The sequence below is a fragment of the Labrus bergylta genome, chromosome 4 (genome assembly GCF_963930695.1).
Source record: "Labrus bergylta chromosome 4, fLabBer1.1, whole genome shotgun sequence".
Taxonomy (NCBI): Eukaryota; Metazoa; Chordata; class Actinopteri; order Labriformes; family Labridae; genus Labrus; species Labrus bergylta.
Genome location: NC_089198.1, coordinates 32,958,818 through 32,976,627, shown reverse-complemented (window position 1 = coordinate 32,976,627; position 17,810 = coordinate 32,958,818). Strand labels below are relative to the sequence as shown.

At 42.1% G+C, this 17,810-nt stretch overlaps 2 protein-coding genes across 2 annotated transcripts; one reads left to right on the top strand and one right to left on the bottom strand.

The window, feature by feature from the left end:
• Nucleotides 1-1,041: 1,041 nt before the first annotated feature.
• LOC109997337 (actin-related protein 2/3 complex subunit 5-like) lies at nucleotides 1,042-6,153 on the top strand. The gene is made up of 4 exons (XM_065954408.1): nucleotides 1,042-1,269; nucleotides 2,373-2,445; nucleotides 3,514-3,690; nucleotides 5,551-6,153. Exons 1-4 carry the CDS (start codon nucleotides 1,130-1,132, stop codon nucleotides 5,611-5,613), a joined length of 453 nt encoding a protein of 150 aa, XP_065810480.1. The 5' UTR covers nucleotides 1,042-1,129; the 3' UTR covers nucleotides 5,614-6,153.
• Nucleotides 6,154-7,266: 1,113 nt separating this feature from the next.
• rnf2 (ring finger protein 2) lies at nucleotides 7,267-16,372 on the bottom strand. The gene is made up of 9 exons (XM_020651791.3): nucleotides 16,297-16,372; nucleotides 12,726-12,822; nucleotides 12,323-12,483; nucleotides 11,492-11,574; nucleotides 11,279-11,411; nucleotides 10,927-11,026; nucleotides 10,629-10,801; nucleotides 10,243-10,432; nucleotides 7,267-9,414 (listed from the first exon to the last, which is right to left on the bottom strand). Exons 2-9 carry the CDS (start codon nucleotides 12,810-12,812, stop codon nucleotides 9,313-9,315), a joined length of 1,029 nt encoding a protein of 342 aa, XP_020507447.1. The 5' UTR covers nucleotides 12,813-12,822; nucleotides 16,297-16,372; the 3' UTR covers nucleotides 7,267-9,312.
• Between the last annotated feature and the right edge of the window lie 1,438 nt (nucleotides 16,373-17,810).

Genomic DNA, 17,810 nt, shown 5'->3' with positions numbered 1-17,810 from the left:
CCGTTAACATACATTCAGTAGTTTAGACACAAACAGAGGAAAAGATCATAAAAGTATAATAATATAATAAAACACTGCTTCTATTAAGTTTCATGATAACAATAATAATAACCAGATCAGAGAACCTTTTGGAGTAATAGGTCCACCTCAGTATGGTGGCAGTAATGTGCCTGAAAGCTGAGGAGTAGACAAAGATCAAGAGTAAGAAGAAGCAGAAAAAAGGAGCCAATCTGGATGTCTCCACTGTGGATGAGTAACGTCTGTCCAGCATGTGCTGCTTGAATGTAGAGAGTAGGAAAAGAGGGGTCTGATATTCAAATAAAACAGATACGATGGGGAAGGCCTGGTCATTTAACTGAATGTATTGCCCAAGGACACATCGGATACGTGGCTAAAGGAGCTGGGAATCTAACCCTCGACCTTCCGATGGAGATGCGACTGACTCTACCACTGACCCACAGATGCTATGAGATGTTCTGCAACATTATTTATAAACTGTTGCTAATTGGCTTTTAATTGTGTGTAAAGTTAGTTTTGAAGCGCTTGAAGGTAATTTAATTATTATTATTTCATTTCTTCTGCAGCAGTATATCGGTCTGTAGGGACTTGGGTTGGGAGCCGGAGGGTTGCCAGTTCAAGTCCAGGAGCAGACCAGAATAATACTGAAGTTGTTCTGGTAGCTGGAGAGGTGTCACTGAGTGCTGCCGAGATGCCCTTGAGCAAAATATGGAATCCTCAACCGCTCTGTTGCGCTCTCTGTGCAGCAGCATCTCTCCACTAATGTCCACAGGTCCTGTTTGTGTGTGTGTGTGTGTGTGTGTGTGTGTGTGTGTGTGTGTGTGTGTGTGTGTGTGTGTGTGTGTGTGTGTGTGTGTGTGTGAGAAGCATGTCTCTAAAAATAACAGAGTGTAAAACCAGAATTTTCTTCAGGGATTTATAACGTATTTAAAAATAAAATTAAAATAAAATCATACTCAATCCGGTAGGTGGCGGTAATGCGCCCTCAGGTCAGAAGAAGAAGAAGAAGAAGAAGAAGAGGGAGCAGAAGCGGAAGTTTAGAAGTGAGGAAGCAGCAGCAGGAAGTATCTGCACCGCAAACCGTGACAGTAAAGTTTGTGTCCTGTGAAAAATGGCTAAAAACACGGACTCGGCCCGCTTCAGGAAAGTGGACGTCGACGAGTACGACGAGAACAAGTTTGTGGACGAAGAGGAGGGAGGTGAGAACCAGAGCGGTCCGGACGAGGCTGAAGTGGACTCTCTGCTCAGACAATATCCTTCAGTAATGCATTAAAATAATAATCTGTATTTACAGTTTTCACAGCGGAACACTGACAGAAACACTGCCAGGGCTCACCAGACAGACTTTAGAATAAGGGACGTGATTTAAGTTTGATTTCTGTGGATCACGATCAGATGAAATGTCAAAGCAGACAGTGCAGGTTGGTGTCTTTAATCTGTCTCAGGGAGCAGTTTGCGGAACAAGCTGTCGTTTCCGGGTGTCAGGTCTCACGAGGGTGTGGTCGCTCACTTTCTAACACAAAGTTCACATGTTACAGATCTTTAAATCCGTGTGTGTTTTCTTCATTTGGTGCAAACGGTGCAAAGTAAACTTAGCCCTGATGGATGTGTTTTTGACTTTTTTAATAAGTTAGCTCTTTTATTCTGTTCTCCTTTTATTCAAAATGTGCAGAACACAACAGCGGCTTCATGCAGGGAGGACTTCGTGCTGCAGCAGGGAACATGCCAGTGTTTAATGTTAATCCACCAAACCTGGGCTCAATCTTAGGCATGATCGGGTCCAAAAAAACTAAAAGTTCTAGTTCAGCCTGCAGCAGGCTTCATGCAGGAGGACTGTGTGCTGCAGCACGGAGTGTGTCTGTGTTTTCTATGAGAGAGAGAGAGAGAGAGAGATGCAGCTACAACAGGATCTACTGGTGTTCATGTGACAGGCTCAGATTGTTATTGTACTGAAAGGATCCCCACAGAGATGAACCTTTTTAGATCAGAGGAAGGAAAGCCTCTACTCTGAGACACTCCAACCAGTTCACCTTAAACTGGTCGACCACCGCCTTGATCTCATGGCGTCCTTTTGTTTTTCTGTGTTACTCAAATGTAGTGATGCAGCTTGCTTACTAAACTAGCAGTAGTGTTAGCTGACAGCTAAGCCTTTAGCACACTCCTCGCTCGTCTCCTGCATCCATCAGTTTAAACAAACTGATGGATGAGGTCGGGGGGGGGGGGGCAGAGAGAACCTCTGTGTGGATACTTCATCCTCTGCCCGAGTCTTGTTTTCCTCTCTCTGCTGAGATGTGCTCATGTTTCTTTACTTCCTGTCTTCATGAAACTGTTCAGTCCTTGACCGTTGTTTTTAAGGGGAACATGAACGCCGCTCTCCTCGCCGTGCTCAAGAATCCCCCCATCAACACTAAGAACCAGAACACCAAGGTACCTGTGTTTGTCACGCTGCTTCTTTGTGTGTGCAGCGTAACTGAAGTTCTTTGGCTTCATAGTAACCTGCACGCACACGTCCATTGATCATACTAGAACATTTTGTGTGGGAGCAGAGGCAGGGGAGGATTTAATGTCTCAGTCCCGTCTCTGAACGCTCGCAGACTTTAATGACCTCGTGGTGCACGGCCACAGCGTGCAAGGGCTTCAAGTGGTTAAAAAAAAAAAAAACAGGATATGACTGACTGACGTGACCTCACATGTTGCCGGGGAAACAAGAAGCTGATCTGAGTTCTTTGTGGTCAAACATTACAGACGATCAGACGTCATAAATCATCAAAGTTTATCTGACGTGACTTTGATTAGAAACAACTCGACAAACATTGGAATAAAGATCCTTTAAAAGTGACCTTTTCAGTTCAAAGAAAAGTATTGTATGTTTTCCCGTCACATCTATGTTGACTTGTTGTTTACATTGTGTTTATTTTCAAAATGATAATGGATCAATCTTTTATTTGTTTAGTCCTAATTTATTACTGATGTAATATCAGGACATTTTACAATCCTTCAGGAAGTCTGCTCACATTACAAAGCAGTCCACATCAGAGCACACACACTCTCTCTCAAACAAACACACACACACACACACACTCAATTGTTACATGAAAAATTGTTCTCTCCCCCTCTGAAAATTTGAATGTTGTGAGTGGTTTTGGTAAAAGTACAGATGTGAAACAGTCCTAAAAACATTTTTCCCATCTGCCTTATAGAAATGTTTAGTTTTTGTTTGATTTGACCAAACTGAGTGATAAGAAGAGGGGAAACTTGAATCAGATCACATCAGAATGATCTTCTTCATGATCGTACAACAATCCACAAAGTAAAACTAAAATCTAAAATCCTTAAAATTGTCCCCGAGAGTTGGTCGGGTATCTACTTGATACCTGACCCTCTCTCAGTTCTCATTTAAACAACAGAAGATTAAAATGACTCATTATTTGTTTCAAAGTAAAGAGATGCAAATCTGGAGTTTACTAACTCCTGTGTGTGTGTGTGTGTGCGCAGGAGCGGGCGGAGCTGCTGGTGGTGCGGGTGCTGAGCAGCTTTAAGAGCGGTGACATTGAGAAGGCTGTTGGCTCTCTGGACAAAGCCGGAGTGGATCTGCTAATGAAGTACATCTACAGAGGCTTCGAGAAACCTTCTGACAACAGCAGCGCCGTGCTCCTGCAGTGGCATGAAAAGGTATGAGGTCAGAGTCACCAACAAAGATCAATGTCATACTGCAAGGAAGGCTGCTTTTATTCTCTATCAAAGCACATAGTCTGTCAGGTCACATGTTGAAAAGTATTGAGTGAGTTAAAGTCATTCCTGATGCTCTCTTCAAATCCATCCTCTTATATCTGATGGCCATGTTTTTCTCTGTATGTGATGGTGAACTTAGCCAGTGGTTAGTGTCATAACCCGGCCCGTGTGCCATGACCAAAGAAGGCAGGGAGTTTCCAAAATGTACTTTTTTTTACAAGAATCAGAGTAAACAGGGCGGCTGTGGGTCAGTGGTAGAGTCAGTCGCCTCTGGAAGGTGGGGGTTCGATCCCCAGATCCTGCAGCAACATGTCCGATGTGTCCTTGTGCAAAACACTTAACCCCAATTTACCCCCGCTGCTTTGTCGGCAGTGTATGAATGGATGAGTTAATACTGATGGACTCTTTACACAGCAGCCTCTACCATCAGTGTGTGAATGGATGAGTTAATACTGATGGACTCTTTACACAGCAGCCTCTACCATCAGTGTGTGAATGGATGAGTTAATACTGATGGACTCTTTACACAGCAGCCTCTACCATCAGTGTGTGAATGTGTATGAATGGATGAGTTAATACTGATGGACTCTTTACACAGCAGCCTCTACCATCAGTGTGTGAATGTGTATGAATGGATGAGTTAATACTGATGGACTCTTTACACAGCAGCCTCTACCATCAGTGTGTGAATGGATGAGTTAATACTGATGGACTCTTTACACAGCGGCCTCTACCATCAGTGTGTGAATGTGTAGGTGTGACCTGGTAGCATACAGAGGTGTAAAGAGTACTAATATATTCTACTCAAGTAAAAGTACTGTTACTTTGATAAAATTTTACTTAGGTACAAGTAAAAGTACCAGTTTAAAAATGTACTCAAAGTAAAAGTAAAAAGTAACTCATTTAAAATGTACTTTCAGTAAAAGTTACTTAGTTACTTTTTTTTAACAACGCATCTCTCGTGTGTTGTAAAAAAAGGACGAGAGGATATTAATCTCAAAGTTTTTTTTTAATTAAAGGCCAATCTTTACAAAGATTTATCTTTTCAGATAAACATTTTCTTTTTTACCCCATTGATAAAAACAAAATATACATAATGATGAAGAAATAATCAAGGATTATATGTTCAAATAATCAGCTGTTTTATGAAGGGAAATGTTTAAAGGCTTTATGTGATTTTTTGATCCAGCAGATGTCGCCCTTGAGCACCAGCATGAAACCAAAACAACTCGCGCTGCATTGTTGTGTTAGCATGCTAATGCTAGCGATCTTTATTATGCTCGTATCTTCACACTGCATGTAAATTTACCTGAAATGAGCGTGATCTAGAAACACAGTTAAGCAGTGAGTACAGTATGTTATTCTTCTTTTCTCTAGTCCCTCAATTAAACAACTTTTATACAAGAGGGGAGGAGTCAGCCGGCCGTCCTGGCGATGTAAACAAAGTGAAGATAGGACTCTGAAAACTCTGAAAACATCACAGACAGTGGGACTCGGGTGTTACACCCATTGTAGACAGTCAAAGAACATTGTGTTTTTTGCTGAGTTATTCTGAAGTGTTTGAATCCACATTTTCTGCAAACTCTCTCTCTCTCTGTGTGTGTGTGTGTGTGTGTGTGTGTGTGTGTGTGTGTGTGTGTGTGTGTGTGTGTGTGTGTGTGTGTGTGTGTGTGTGTGTGTGTGTGTGTGTGTGTGTGTGTGTGTGTGTGTGTGTGTGTGTGTGTGTGTGTGTGTGTGTGTGTGTGTGTGTGTGTGTGTGTGTGTGTGTGTGTGTGTGTGTGTGTGTCCCTCCCTCCTCAGGCTCTTGCAGTGGGAGGAGTGGGATCTATAGTCCGAGTCCTGACTGCCAGGAAGACTGTGTGATGGTATCAAAGTCCACCTGGTACCAGATGTTAGACCGACACTCGATCATGGGAGCTGAGCGCAAGGACTGTTCTTCTTCTTCTGTTTTTTTATTTTTATACTGAAGCTAAGTGTCTTTCCTCTTTTTATTTTTGCTCTCACACACCAAGCTGTGGGATTTACAGTAAAGGACCTGGCAGTCAGGGAGGGAGGTGCTGGCACCTCACACTGACTCTGTCTGCCAGCCTCGCAGAGAGGGCAGACACATTTCAGACGCTTCACGCCTTCACAACTTTCTCTCCAGAGCAGCTGTGACACCTCTGCTGGCTCCTGTAACACCTCCTCATCCTCAGAAGCCTCTGAGGGGTCCAGGTTTTAGGATATGGAAAAGCCGACTTCCAGATGGAGGCTGCATGCTGGGATTGGAGTTGTGTTTTCCTGATCATTCCTTCTTTGAGACCATCTTTATCGTCTTTGTTTTCTACTTGCACCATGTTATGTGGGGCCTGCTTCTTTTTGTTTTTTATATCAAAAAAATAAAGTGCTGTATCTGAAAATGGACGGCTGCCTCCCATGTGTGTCACTATGTTACTTTAAGAAGACATCGCTCATAAGAGATGGTTTTGTTAAACCTTGGACCCCCACAGGGTCAGATTGATGTTTGAAGACATAGAGAGAGGATCTCTACAGCCTTTATCCCCCTCACCTCAAAACCACCAGACTCCATGAAGAAGTCATTTTACCTCTCACAATGACACTTATTAGAGTCACTGCTGCCTCAGTCACTTTGTGGATAAGTTTAACAAATAGTGTCCGACCAAACCATAGCTTTCAAACATCTCAAGACAGCACAAACGCCCTCTTATCAAAGCAGCAACTCCTGCGTTATGCAGGTTAGAATGACTGCTTGTCACTGAAATGTGACAGCTGGGGTGCAATTCTACTTGAGAACTTTAATTTAGCTTTGAATCGTTCCGCTCCTGTGTCTAAGGTTTATTTGAAGGCGCATTATGTAACTCTGACCCCTAGTGTTTAAAATGGGTACTGCAGTCTAAATTCTAAACATCATAGAGAGCTGTTTCCCCCTGCCCCCTCCTCTCTAGAGTGCATGCTCACTCAGGTCACCATGTGGTGGATACTGAAGCTTCAGTGTTTATCCAGCTCTGCATGGGTCTGTAAACCTTTCTGTGTTCTAACCTCTCTCCATTTTTCAAAAGCATCTCCAATATTGATCCTAGTTTGAGCACGTTTCTGCTCGTGGAGCTTATTAGAAACATGCAGAGGCTTTTTAGGTCGGGTACAATCACTTCTATCTGAACCACTTCTCTTGACCGCTTCCATCACTGCAACACCTGTTGGTTTGACCTGATAACTGCTCTCATATCTGGCAAACAGAGGGGCGTCCAAAACGGCCGTGTGGGGGGGTGTCTTAAAACCGCCTACCTTCTCTGGTCCAAACAAATCCAGAGCATTCAGGAGCAGAATCTAAAGTTAGAAGGAGGACATACTGGCTGCTGCATTGTTGTCAGAGAAGCCAGCACTTCAACATAGCATGTTTCCTTTATGATCATATAGTAAGATCACTTTATCATTTCACTCTCTACACATCTTACTGATTGGACCTTTAAGGGTTTTCATTTTGCCACACATAAAGGCCAGTAAAAAAACATCCTGTTGAAACATACACCTGTTTAATGGATATTTGTCCAGCTGGGGTTCTCGTGGACACATCAGTACCGAATCAGATGCAAGAAGAAAAAAAAGATAAGGCAGTAAAACACAACTATCACAGTTATGGTACAAACACTTCCAGACCCCTCAATCAGCTACATGGAGACTGAAACAAAGTCATCAAATTGTACAGAGATCTGTCCATGCGTGTGTTTCACATGGAGACATTTGGGTCTCAGGTCTTTACATCAATGAGAGAATATTTCTGTGACAGGAACCTTAACCAGGAAGCAGGTTTGTGGAGAACTTTAAACAATTTAACTCTGATACTGCAAAAAAAAGGGCTCCCCTCACACATTCCTTCCCCTCTGTGTTACAAAAGACATTTATAAAAGGACGAGCAGCCACACATATCAGAGGACAGTTTGTTCCTACAGGCGACAGATCAACACAACAGCTCAGTCTGCTGCCCTAAACCTGGACCGTGTGATCCGGGCTGATGCTGGTGCAGCTCAGGGGTCGTTCTGTTGCTTTAACACAGATTCATTCACTGAGTTTAACAGACTGCAGCGTCCACACCGTCACTGTTCTGAGTTTTATTGGAAAGACTACACAGAGGTCAAAACAGAACCGAAGCTTAGGAAACACTTCAACATTTGGAAAAGAAAAACAACTATTTGTCTGCTTCGATCTCCGTGTGAGCGTGTGTTCCCAGTGTGATGACACGCAGCACAAACTGTCCTGCTGGAGCCATGGAAACCGAAAATGAAGCAGCCAAATTGTGAGCCTCAATGAGAGTGTCTGAAATCATTTTAATATCTCACTTAAAAAATATCCAGATAAAGATTTTTACGTTGTTTAACTCCTAAAGCTTTTCCGTCGTGTCCACCTGTCGTTTTTTGGGGGGGTTTTCAAAGAGCAGAGAGCGTTTGCAGCAGCAGATTGTTGTCATGGCGACACGACGAACATGCAGCGCTTTTTTTCTCAGCGCACTAAACGCTTCATGCAAGCGCTTCCACATGCACAGCCAGCACTTTTCTGCCCCCGGAAAAAAAAAAACGGCATGTGGACACGTTGGCCTAATAAACTGATCACCATAAAGACCAATGTCGTTAATAATGAATAACAAATGTTGATTCCATAAGGATAAATGGCTTTAAGGTGAAAAGACGTTTCATCTATTCCTGTTTCATTCTGAAGCTTCACTTTTAACTCGTTGCCTTTAGACTTTTACATAAATATGAATGTTTATTGGCCTTAAAGCCTTAAAGAGTCTATCACTCAGATTCTCCATCTTTACATCGCGTGAACAAAGCAGGTCGGATCAGTGACTTAAAACCAAAGAATAAGAGCGGGGTGATACAGATATCATTTCATGGCTTAGAGCCGTAAATAAACAACTTCCCTGAGCTAGTGTAGGTCATACTAAACAAAGATTAATGATGTTTTAATGAATATTCTGTTGTTGTTTAACTAGCTGTTAAATCAGCATGGCCTTTCTGGGCTTCCATACGTGTCACCCTCATGAGAAGCACAGCAGACATAAACATCGTCCACTTCATCATCGTGATTCAAGTCAGACGTGTCTTAGAGCAGGTCACAAAGATTTGAACCTTTTCTCTCCCCGTGTGTAGAGGGGCAATCGCTGCAGACAAATAGTGAAACACTTGTTTTTTTTGTTTTTTTTTTACTTGTAGAGGTCAGACTGTGAATGGAGCGAGCGGTAGCAGCTGGTGGTGAGTGTGAGCGAGCTGCTGTACTGATCTGCTACCTTCTACTGAGAAAAAAGATAGAAAGAGACACAGAAAGATACAGAGAATATAAAACAACCGTTTTCTTTTTACAAGAGTCTTTTGGAGGGTCTCAGCGACCTCTCCACTCCTTCTCACTCACACACACACACACAGACAGACGCACACACACTCCTGTCCTCTGTTTGTGTGTGCAGCTGTAACCGAGTCCATGTGTGTACTTCCTGTTAATGTGTGTGCATGTGTGTGTGTGTGTGGGTGTGTGTGTGTGTGTGTGTGTGTATTTGTTTGTATAGGTCTACTTGTGTTCTTTAGTGGGAGCAAAATAGAGCTCCATGGGTTTGTTGACCTTCCAATACTTCTCGCTGACCAGCTCCAGGGAGAAGGAACCGTTCAGAACCTGCAGACAGAAACAAACAGCTTTAGTGATGAGAAGGACAAACACACCTGTAGGTGATGTCGAGTCTTGGTTTTATGCTGATTATCAGTTGTGATCTAAATTGCCTATTATTGCGGCTTATAGCACTACTACCAGTGTGAGGAGCAAACCAGTTGTTTGTTGATTATCGCTGTTTGTTCCTCATCAGGGTGCGATTGCTGTGTTCACATCAGTGTTAATCTTCACACCATTTTCTAATTTAGTCATAGTCTCCTGATGAAAATGTCTTTTATATTTAGTCAGATATTAGTCATTTGTTATTGATTTAATTTAGTCAATTATTCACTGACTAAAATTACACATCATTTTAGTTTTAGAAAATAGAAGATATGTTCGTCAACAAAATCAGACTCAAGCTTTTATTTTGATTATCAGAAGCTCCAGGGGGCGGGGCTTCACGGACCTGCAGGCAACACACACACACCTTTGATGAAGTCTGCTATGGTTTACAATGATTTTAGAACAGCTGAGGGGGGTACGTGATAATCCTCACTTGTAATGTAGTTTTTGTTTCGTCACATTTTCGTCAATTAGACGATGAAGTAATATTATTTATCAAATCATCAAATAGCGGAGTTTCATCTCGTCATCGTCATAGTTGACTAATTTAGAAAGACCTTGGTTAACGAATATTTTCGTCATTTATTTCATTGAGATTAACACTGGTCCAAACATACAGAGGCAGAGGGGGAAATGCCCCGTGGTTATTGATTAATGTCTTCAAAGGCTCTAGGTGTGAGTACAGTACTGTGTTTGGTGTTCAGATAATCCCTGTGTGTGTGTACTCACAGTGAACTGGTTTCCAGCAGTAGGTATGTAGATGGTGTACTGTTTCTCTGAAGCCGCCTCCACATTGACAGGACTGGCCTCTGCATTTCTCCTCAGTTCTTCCAGAGCCAGTCTCACAGCCAGGTATTTTGACAGGTGATCCACTGTGGCGTTACCTGATGTCTTGATGTACCGAGGAACAAACTCCACACTGAACCAAAAACACAAAACACACACATTCAACACAACTTGTTGGAAATGACCAGCTGCTTCTGTCGTCTATCACATCCTGTCAATCAATCTTTATTTGTATAGCGCCAATTCATGACAAATGTCTAGCTCACCACACGACCATAACACCAGAAACAGCTGCGAGTGTGTGCGTGTGTGAGAGTGTGTGTGTCTACCTGTTGTGACCGTCGTCCTTCTCCATCAGCGTTGGATGTGGCCTGAACACTAACTCTATCTCGCTGGCACCGCCATCGATGACAGAGTCCCCGCCCCCGTTCTCAGCAGCGTTGTCCATGTCCAGGCCGCTGTCATCGCTCGTCTTGGTGCGCTTAATGCTCGGACCCGCTTCCTGCAGGTACACAATAAAGACATTTTTGATGTTTTATTTCACTAACTTTGAGCTGAAGAGGTTTTGTGGCTTCTCAGAAAATAAAACGTGTCCCGTTGTGTTTGCAGACACTTCCTCAGTTGTACCTGGTTGCTGTGGACTGAGGCGTTGCTACAGTGGGAGGAGTCTCCGTTGTCCTCTGCTCCGCTGCCATTCTCCACCGTGTGTCTCTTACCGCGCTGCAGTCTGACAAACGCACATGATATTATTGAAGCAGATGTACGTTTATGTATTTTTGGTGTGTGTGTGTGTGTGTGTGTGTGTGTGTGTGTGTGTGTGTGTGTGTGTGTGTGTGTGTGTGTGTGTGTGTGTGTGTGTGTGTGTGTGTGTGTGTGTGTGTGTGTGTGTGTGTGTGTGTGTGTGTGTGTGTGTGTGTGTGTGTGTGTGTGTGTGTGTGTGTGTGTGTGTGTGTGTGTGTGTGTGTGTGTGTGTGTTAACCTGGTCATGGCCTGGATCTTCAGCCCCTCCTCTATGCTGTGGGACAGGGCCTGCTGGTTGTTGTGTTTGCTGATACGCGCCAACACTCTCTCCTGATGGGCTTCGTACTCGTCGCGGCTCGGGTAAATTTTGCCTGAAATGAGACGAGTGAATAGAGTGTTGTACTGTTTGTGCTAAAATGTGTGCGCTTAAACCTTCATGTGTGACACTTACTGATCAGAGCATCAAAGTTTGGGTCTGGACGCAGTGACCTCTTGGACACCAGCTTCTTACGACAGGTGGGACACTCTTTATTTCTGCAGAGACATTTCCATCAGTAATCCGAAACAACAAATTCAAACAAACAGTTCCAATGCAACACTTTGGGAAACTTTCAAACAGATCGTCAGACCAAAACAAATACTCTCTTCAGACACGCCTCCTTCATCCCTCAGCTCCACCCTCCTGCCTCCACACGTCCCCCACCCCGTTCCACCCACCCTGTTTTTACTTTCAGGTTTCTGAGGCTGTGAGAGCAGCAGACGAGAAAACAAGATTCTGCAATCAATTCTCAAGTAACGACATGCATCTCAAAGTCAATTGGGGTTGTCGTTTGTTTGTCTCTTTAGGGCCTCAGAAAGACTCCTTCCGTCGTACTCTTGCAATTACATTCTGTCATTCTGCCGCTTCAATCAGCGTCCTTAAGTAGACCCGAATGGAGGCAGAGCAGGCAATGAGAGAGCAGGGAGAGGGCAGCTTAAATAGAGCACATGTCGAGTGTGAAATCAGTGCAGCTTTTGGTTGTTCCTGTTTTTGTTCAGTTTGTTTTGGAGATTGCAGATCTGTAAACATGCGAGTTAAAAAATGTAAATAATGTTTTCTGAACAAACATAATGTAGCAGAATGTACACCCATGTATTCCTGACTGCAACTAAACCTCTGGTTATAAGCAGGTGACACTCATCCTTCCCTCAGAGGTCACAGACAATCCTTCCACTCACTTCACCACATCATCAGTTGTTCAAATCATTGAGTCACATCACAGTGACAGAAAGAGAAACTCACCCGGATCTCAAAGCTGTGATGATACAATCAGCGCAGAAGCGGTGCAGACATTCTTTGGTGGTCATTGTGTTCTTCAACATGTCTAGACAGATCGGACACATGAGTTCGCTGTGCAGAGACCTGGGAGACACGGCGATCTCCAGTCCATCTGTGATCGCCTCCTGTGCCAAAACACATAAACATAAAGGTTACCACACACAGGATCACCTCCACCTGCGGATATCATACTGGAAATGATTCAGGAGCCGAGTGGAGCTCCAGATGTTTAGAACCGGGGGGGGGGGGAGGTTGTGATGTTGTCAAATCATGTAAATCCTTGCACATTTTTCACAACCAACTCACAGTCTGACACAGCTGATGTGTAATGTGTGAGAACAGAAAATAAAGGGGAGTGTTGTGGTACCTGTGGTGTTCTCTGCAGCTCGTACAGACTCAGCTCCCAGGTCTTACTGAGCGGCTGAACCCCATTGGTCTGAACCGTCTGAGTCATCACTGCAACACTGAAACACAAAGAGAGAAAACGTCCATGATGTCATAGTGACCTCCTGCAGTGCATGTTTTGGTTGCAATTAAAAACAGGGACACATCACCTTGAACACCTTAGTTTCTACCTTACACTGTTCCTCTCATTCATACTCGTGCAGAAATGGTGGCAGAGCTCAAGTGCTCAGCTATCAGCAGCAAACTGAGGTTAATGTCCTCCTAAAGAGAACTCTAAGGTCCTTATCAAACTGCATGCCAAAATCTGTTTCTTTGGGCATTTCCATACGATGTCCAGATTCATTTTCCAAAGTTTGGAGAGCAGATAAGGATCAGAGCAGAATGTAAGGTTGGTTAAAGATGTAAATCCATCAGTGACTTAAGTTGTGACGTCCAAATTAGATTCCAAAGTGAGTTTTTATGATGTGAATCTTTGGGTGTCTCAAGATTTGATTCGATTCTTGGGGTCACGATTCGAATCAGAATCTATTGTCGAAAGGATGTTGAAAAGGATTCTGGATCCATGATTCAAAGTCTATTTTTGAATGAGTACATACTTCGACTCCAGTCATCTTTTAGACTGGCTGAACTTCTTGCTGCTCTATTTGACGTTCTACTGAGTTAAAGAACTAGCTTTAGCACTTAGCAGGGAGTGACTGATTAGTTATGAATCTTTTTAAAATCTCAAAAGATAAGAATCTGAATTTGTAAAAGTCTTATTTTTTTCCACCCCTAGGTATCAAATCTACAAAACCAGACTGAAGACTGAAGTGAATCAGAACAGTCTCCACAAATTCTTCAATTCATCAACTACCAACTCACACTTCTGACTTAAGACATTTAAACCGCTTTGTTAATTTTTGTTTAAACGATTTGACCAATAGTTCAGTTGCATGGGAACACCCTGCCTAATCGGTCCTAGGCTTAAATAACACGATGTAGACCCTTTTTTGTATTGTTTTCTTCTAGATAAAAATGACCTGACTCATGAATTCCTTCTGAAAATAAATCAGTTTGCATTAAAATGATCTGCGCTTGTATTCCGGAATAACAGAAAGAGCAGCACAGACGTTGATAGTCGGCCAAAAGTCCCACAGATTTGTGTGCTTGCTTTCTATAAACAGACCTACTACAGCTGTGTCTTTCAGGAAACAGAATTTAAAACACCACGTCAGCTGCCTGGTACTGATAAATATTTACCATAAGACCAGATTCATTTTACAGTTCGCATCAATTTGAAAATCAATTTTCCTGAAAGTAAACGTGCAAAGAAGGAAACTTGGAAAATGTTGAATAAAAATCTTCTCTTATTTATAAGAGTTAAAGATATATCATGTTTGTGAAATGACTCAGAATCATTAGGATTTTTTTTTTTTACATTTTATTTGCTTTAAACAGAAGTGCCATCATGATGATGTGAGCTGAGCTGAGGTAGCATCTCTGCCTCACTGGTGTATTTTACTTTATTAATACAATTGTTATGCAAACCAGCATTGTGCGTGACCCCACCCACCCCTCACACAGCCTCTTCAGCCTCCTGCCATCGGGGAGACGGTACCGCAGCCTGCGGGCCGGCTCCACCAGACTGGGAAACAGCTTCTTCCACCAAGCTGTCAGGAAGCTTAACTCTCTCCCCTCTCTTCCTTCCCTCCCCTCTGCCCCCACGAACACTGGATGTTGAAACCCCCTCCCGTTTGCCACCAAGAACTCTGGACTAATAACTCTGAAGCTAACTATTCAAAAGTACACTCAGTTTACTGCACATTGCACATATTGCACAAGTTTACTTTAAATTGTATTTTATTTTATTTACCATTTTGTACCTTTTGCACAATTTAGAATTTATTGCTGTAAATATTATTTATCTTATTTTACCTTATTTTGGTTGTATTGCACCGCGGGACGGAGACAAATGAAATTTCGATTCCACTGTATGTCTGGCATATTTTGAAATTGACAATAAAGTTGACTTTGACTTGACTTTGACAAAGTCGATATGCACCTGGCCATTGTTTGATAACACGTTTATTTATTGTGCAGCCCTGGGCCGATAAATCGAGTAAGAGTTAGAGAAATACATTTTCAAAATATACAAATATCTCAATGAAGAACAACGAATGGTCACATAAGGGGAGTTGTTGGTAGAGATGCACAGATCGGGGAAATCAGAGCAGATACCAATAACAATTTATCCGTTTGTCAATTCCAATACCGATTTGTTTTATGACAATGATGACGTTTTATCTCATTTTTGACCATAAAAAAAGTCAGAGATGGTTCAACAGGTGACTTCATCTGCCCAATAACAAACCCTTATTGGCTGAATCAGTATTTAGGTGCACTAGATGTCAGCATTTAATTGATTTGGCACAACAAATAAACAATTTGCTAACCGGTGCATCCCCACTTATTTGACAATGCCACCTTCAGTTGCATAGCTTGAATTCATGACCAAAATATCCACCAGAGGAAGCCCAGACTGGGTTCTTCTTGTGCTGCATCTCTAGGAGCCTTACAGCAAAACCAAGAAAATAAAAAGGCGAAAAACCGACAGTTGTGAGGCCATACAGCTGTTATGCACAGAAATGCCTCCCTTCCTAAAAGTGGATGCATGGTATGATAGATACATACATGTTATTTCTGGGGGGAAGATCTGTGATGACAATGAAGTTATTTAATAAACGTTATTTAAGGATGGATGCAATTTTCTGAAGGGATGGATTTCTCGGCATAACACCGCCACATACTGTAATGTGACAGAGGACAGGTGGACGTGGGGGAGGTCCATGTTAAACACACCAACATATAGACCATGTCGGGGCAAGCTAATCTCAACACAAACGCTTCCAAATATAAACATGATAAATAAATTAACCACTGAGATATTTAGCCTGAGCTGTCTTCTTTATATTTATATGTCTTCTTTATCATTTCAAGCTAATAAACAAAACCCAATGATGTGCTAACAAAAAGGTAACTTAAACAGTTTGAATATATGTGGCAGCTCATACGTATATGATGTTATCTGCACTGTAACTCATTATTCAGTCATTTTTATTCAAACAAACTAACCTATATTACATGTGCAGATTACATGTGAAATATATGTGAGGCTAGGCTAATGCTAGCTAGCTTCCTCGTATCGCTAACCTTAAAGGGTAAATTTTCTCCAGACATTGCAAATAGGAAGCCGACCAGAGACGGAGAATGACAGGGAGCACCTTAGTGCCCATTTAAATACTCTAACTAAATGGCTATGTTTTTAAATTAGCGGGTGAGACGTGAGGGGAATTTGTCGCCTCACAGAAAGAAAAACAACAACAGAGCAGGAGCCTCCGCACTGGCTCTCCCGAGCTAAGCTAACCGGCTTTAACCCGTTATTCTGCCACTTTGACACAGCTGTAAACTCAGCATGATAGCAGTCAGTGTACACATTCACACGTAAGGTTAAGTTCTTCCTAGCTTGCCAAAAAAATGATCTAATGTGTACTTACATTTTTAATTGGGAGAAGGAGCCGTTCTAGCTAGCGCGTTTAGGTGAAGGCAATATGGCGGCTGCAGAAGGTGCAATGCACGCTGGGAAATGTAGGCTCATCGCATGAGTAGTCGGGAATCAAACCTTATCAAAGAAAAATAAAGCTTTATCATTGATGATAATAAGCAAACAAGGGGCAGCCAGTCTTTGTACACTTCTAACAATCCGCCATTAAAACGCCTTTACGAAATTAAGCTTGTTTTTTTAATTTATTATTAAAGGTGCACTATGTAGATTTGGTAAAGAAATTTTGGAGAAGGGAAACAATTATATGTTATATTTTCTGAACTGAATATACAAACTTTATTCAAAGGAAAACACAAGTCCCTGGAAAACTGTTTGGAGCGAACAGTGTCCCCTGAGGACAGTTTGAATAAAGAGTTATGAACATATAGAATCTGTACATTTCTCCAACTTTCACTTTTCTCTACCAAACTGCTATAGTGCACCTTTAATATTCAAACGTTATTCAAGTGGATGCTTCACACAAGCTCGTTGAGTTTTCTGCCTCTTCCTGCACTGAATATTGTTGATTTTGTTATTTGTGTAAATGTATTTTTACTGTGTAACTGAATAAACATTAAAAACAATACATCTTACTTACAGACTGTGAACTTCCTTCACTATGACGGGATGTTTAAAAGGAGTCCACTTAAAGTGAATAAAGCTGTGAAATAACAAGAATTTTACAACAGAAATTTATTTACAAAAATTTTAATATTGTATCGGTTTATTTCTGTCCATAGTTATTCATGTAAAGACACATCCACATTTCAGTGTGAAGCTGGGTCCCGAGGTCCTAATGGAGCAGACCATGAACCATCATTTGACCAGTGTGTGTGTGCACATGCGTTTGCTGAACGCTGCTCATTTCTTTATTGATTGATGTCGTTTCTGATTGTTAAACTTAATATGATGCTGTCTTGGTAAGGTCTCTCTGGTAAAAGATATTTAATCTCAGTGGGAATATTCAGGTAAAATAAAGGATGAAGACACTGAGACATATGAGACATACAGTCGTGATTCTTGTGTTGGTGGTCGGGGCCCTTTGGTCAAACTTTCATTGGGGGTCTCTCCAACCATATTTCCCTATTTTCCACTTTCTTTCTTTTTTACTCCCTGACTCATCATTTCCCTTCAAGCTGAGCAGGGCACAGACAGAATGTGCTGATAGATGAGGATTCCTACTATCAAAGTCAAATGTGCACGTTATGAGCCCCTGCTGTGGTTTGAAGTTTGTCTGGCCTGTCGACAAGCAGAACCTGTGACAGAGTAAAGACATCTTTACATGCAGACAGCTATACTCCTCCCATTTAAAGAAAGATATGTGGAAGAATAGCTTTTAGACAGAGTTTACAATGGGGCATGATGACTGTAAACATGGCGAATTACAGAGACTACAATGCAGGGCCGGCTTAATGCATCTCAACATGTGTTTAACCACCAGGCCTAATTTACTAAAGTAAAATATCT

What these genes read in the sequence shown, in the direction of transcription:
- LOC109997337 (XM_065954408.1), top strand. Translation starts at nt 1,130, where the DNA reads ATGGCTAAAAACACGGACTCGGCCCGCTTCAGGAAAGTGGACGTCGAC. An exon ending in GTGGACTCTCTGCTCAGACA is followed by an intron (nt 1,270 to 2,372) that starts ATATCCTTCAGT and finishes CGTTGTTTTTAA; the next exon opens with GGGGAACATGAACGCCGCTC. An exon ending in CTAAGAACCAGAACACCAAG is followed by an intron (nt 2,446 to 3,513) that starts GTACCTGTGTTT and finishes GTGTGTGCGCAG; the next exon opens with GAGCGGGCGGAGCTGCTGGT.
- rnf2 (XM_020651791.3), bottom strand. Translation starts at nt 12,812, where the DNA reads ATGACTCAGACGGTTCAGACCAATGGGGTTCAGCCGCTCAGTAAGACC. An exon ending in AAGATCCAGGCCATGACCAG is followed by an intron (nt 11,027 to 11,278) that starts GTTAACACACAC and finishes TGCGTTTGTCAG; the next exon opens with ACTGCAGCGCGGTAAGAGAC. An exon ending in AAGGACGACGGTCACAACAG is followed by an intron (nt 10,433 to 10,628) that starts GTAGACACACAC and finishes TTTTTGGTTCAG; the next exon opens with TGTGGAGTTTGTTCCTCGGT.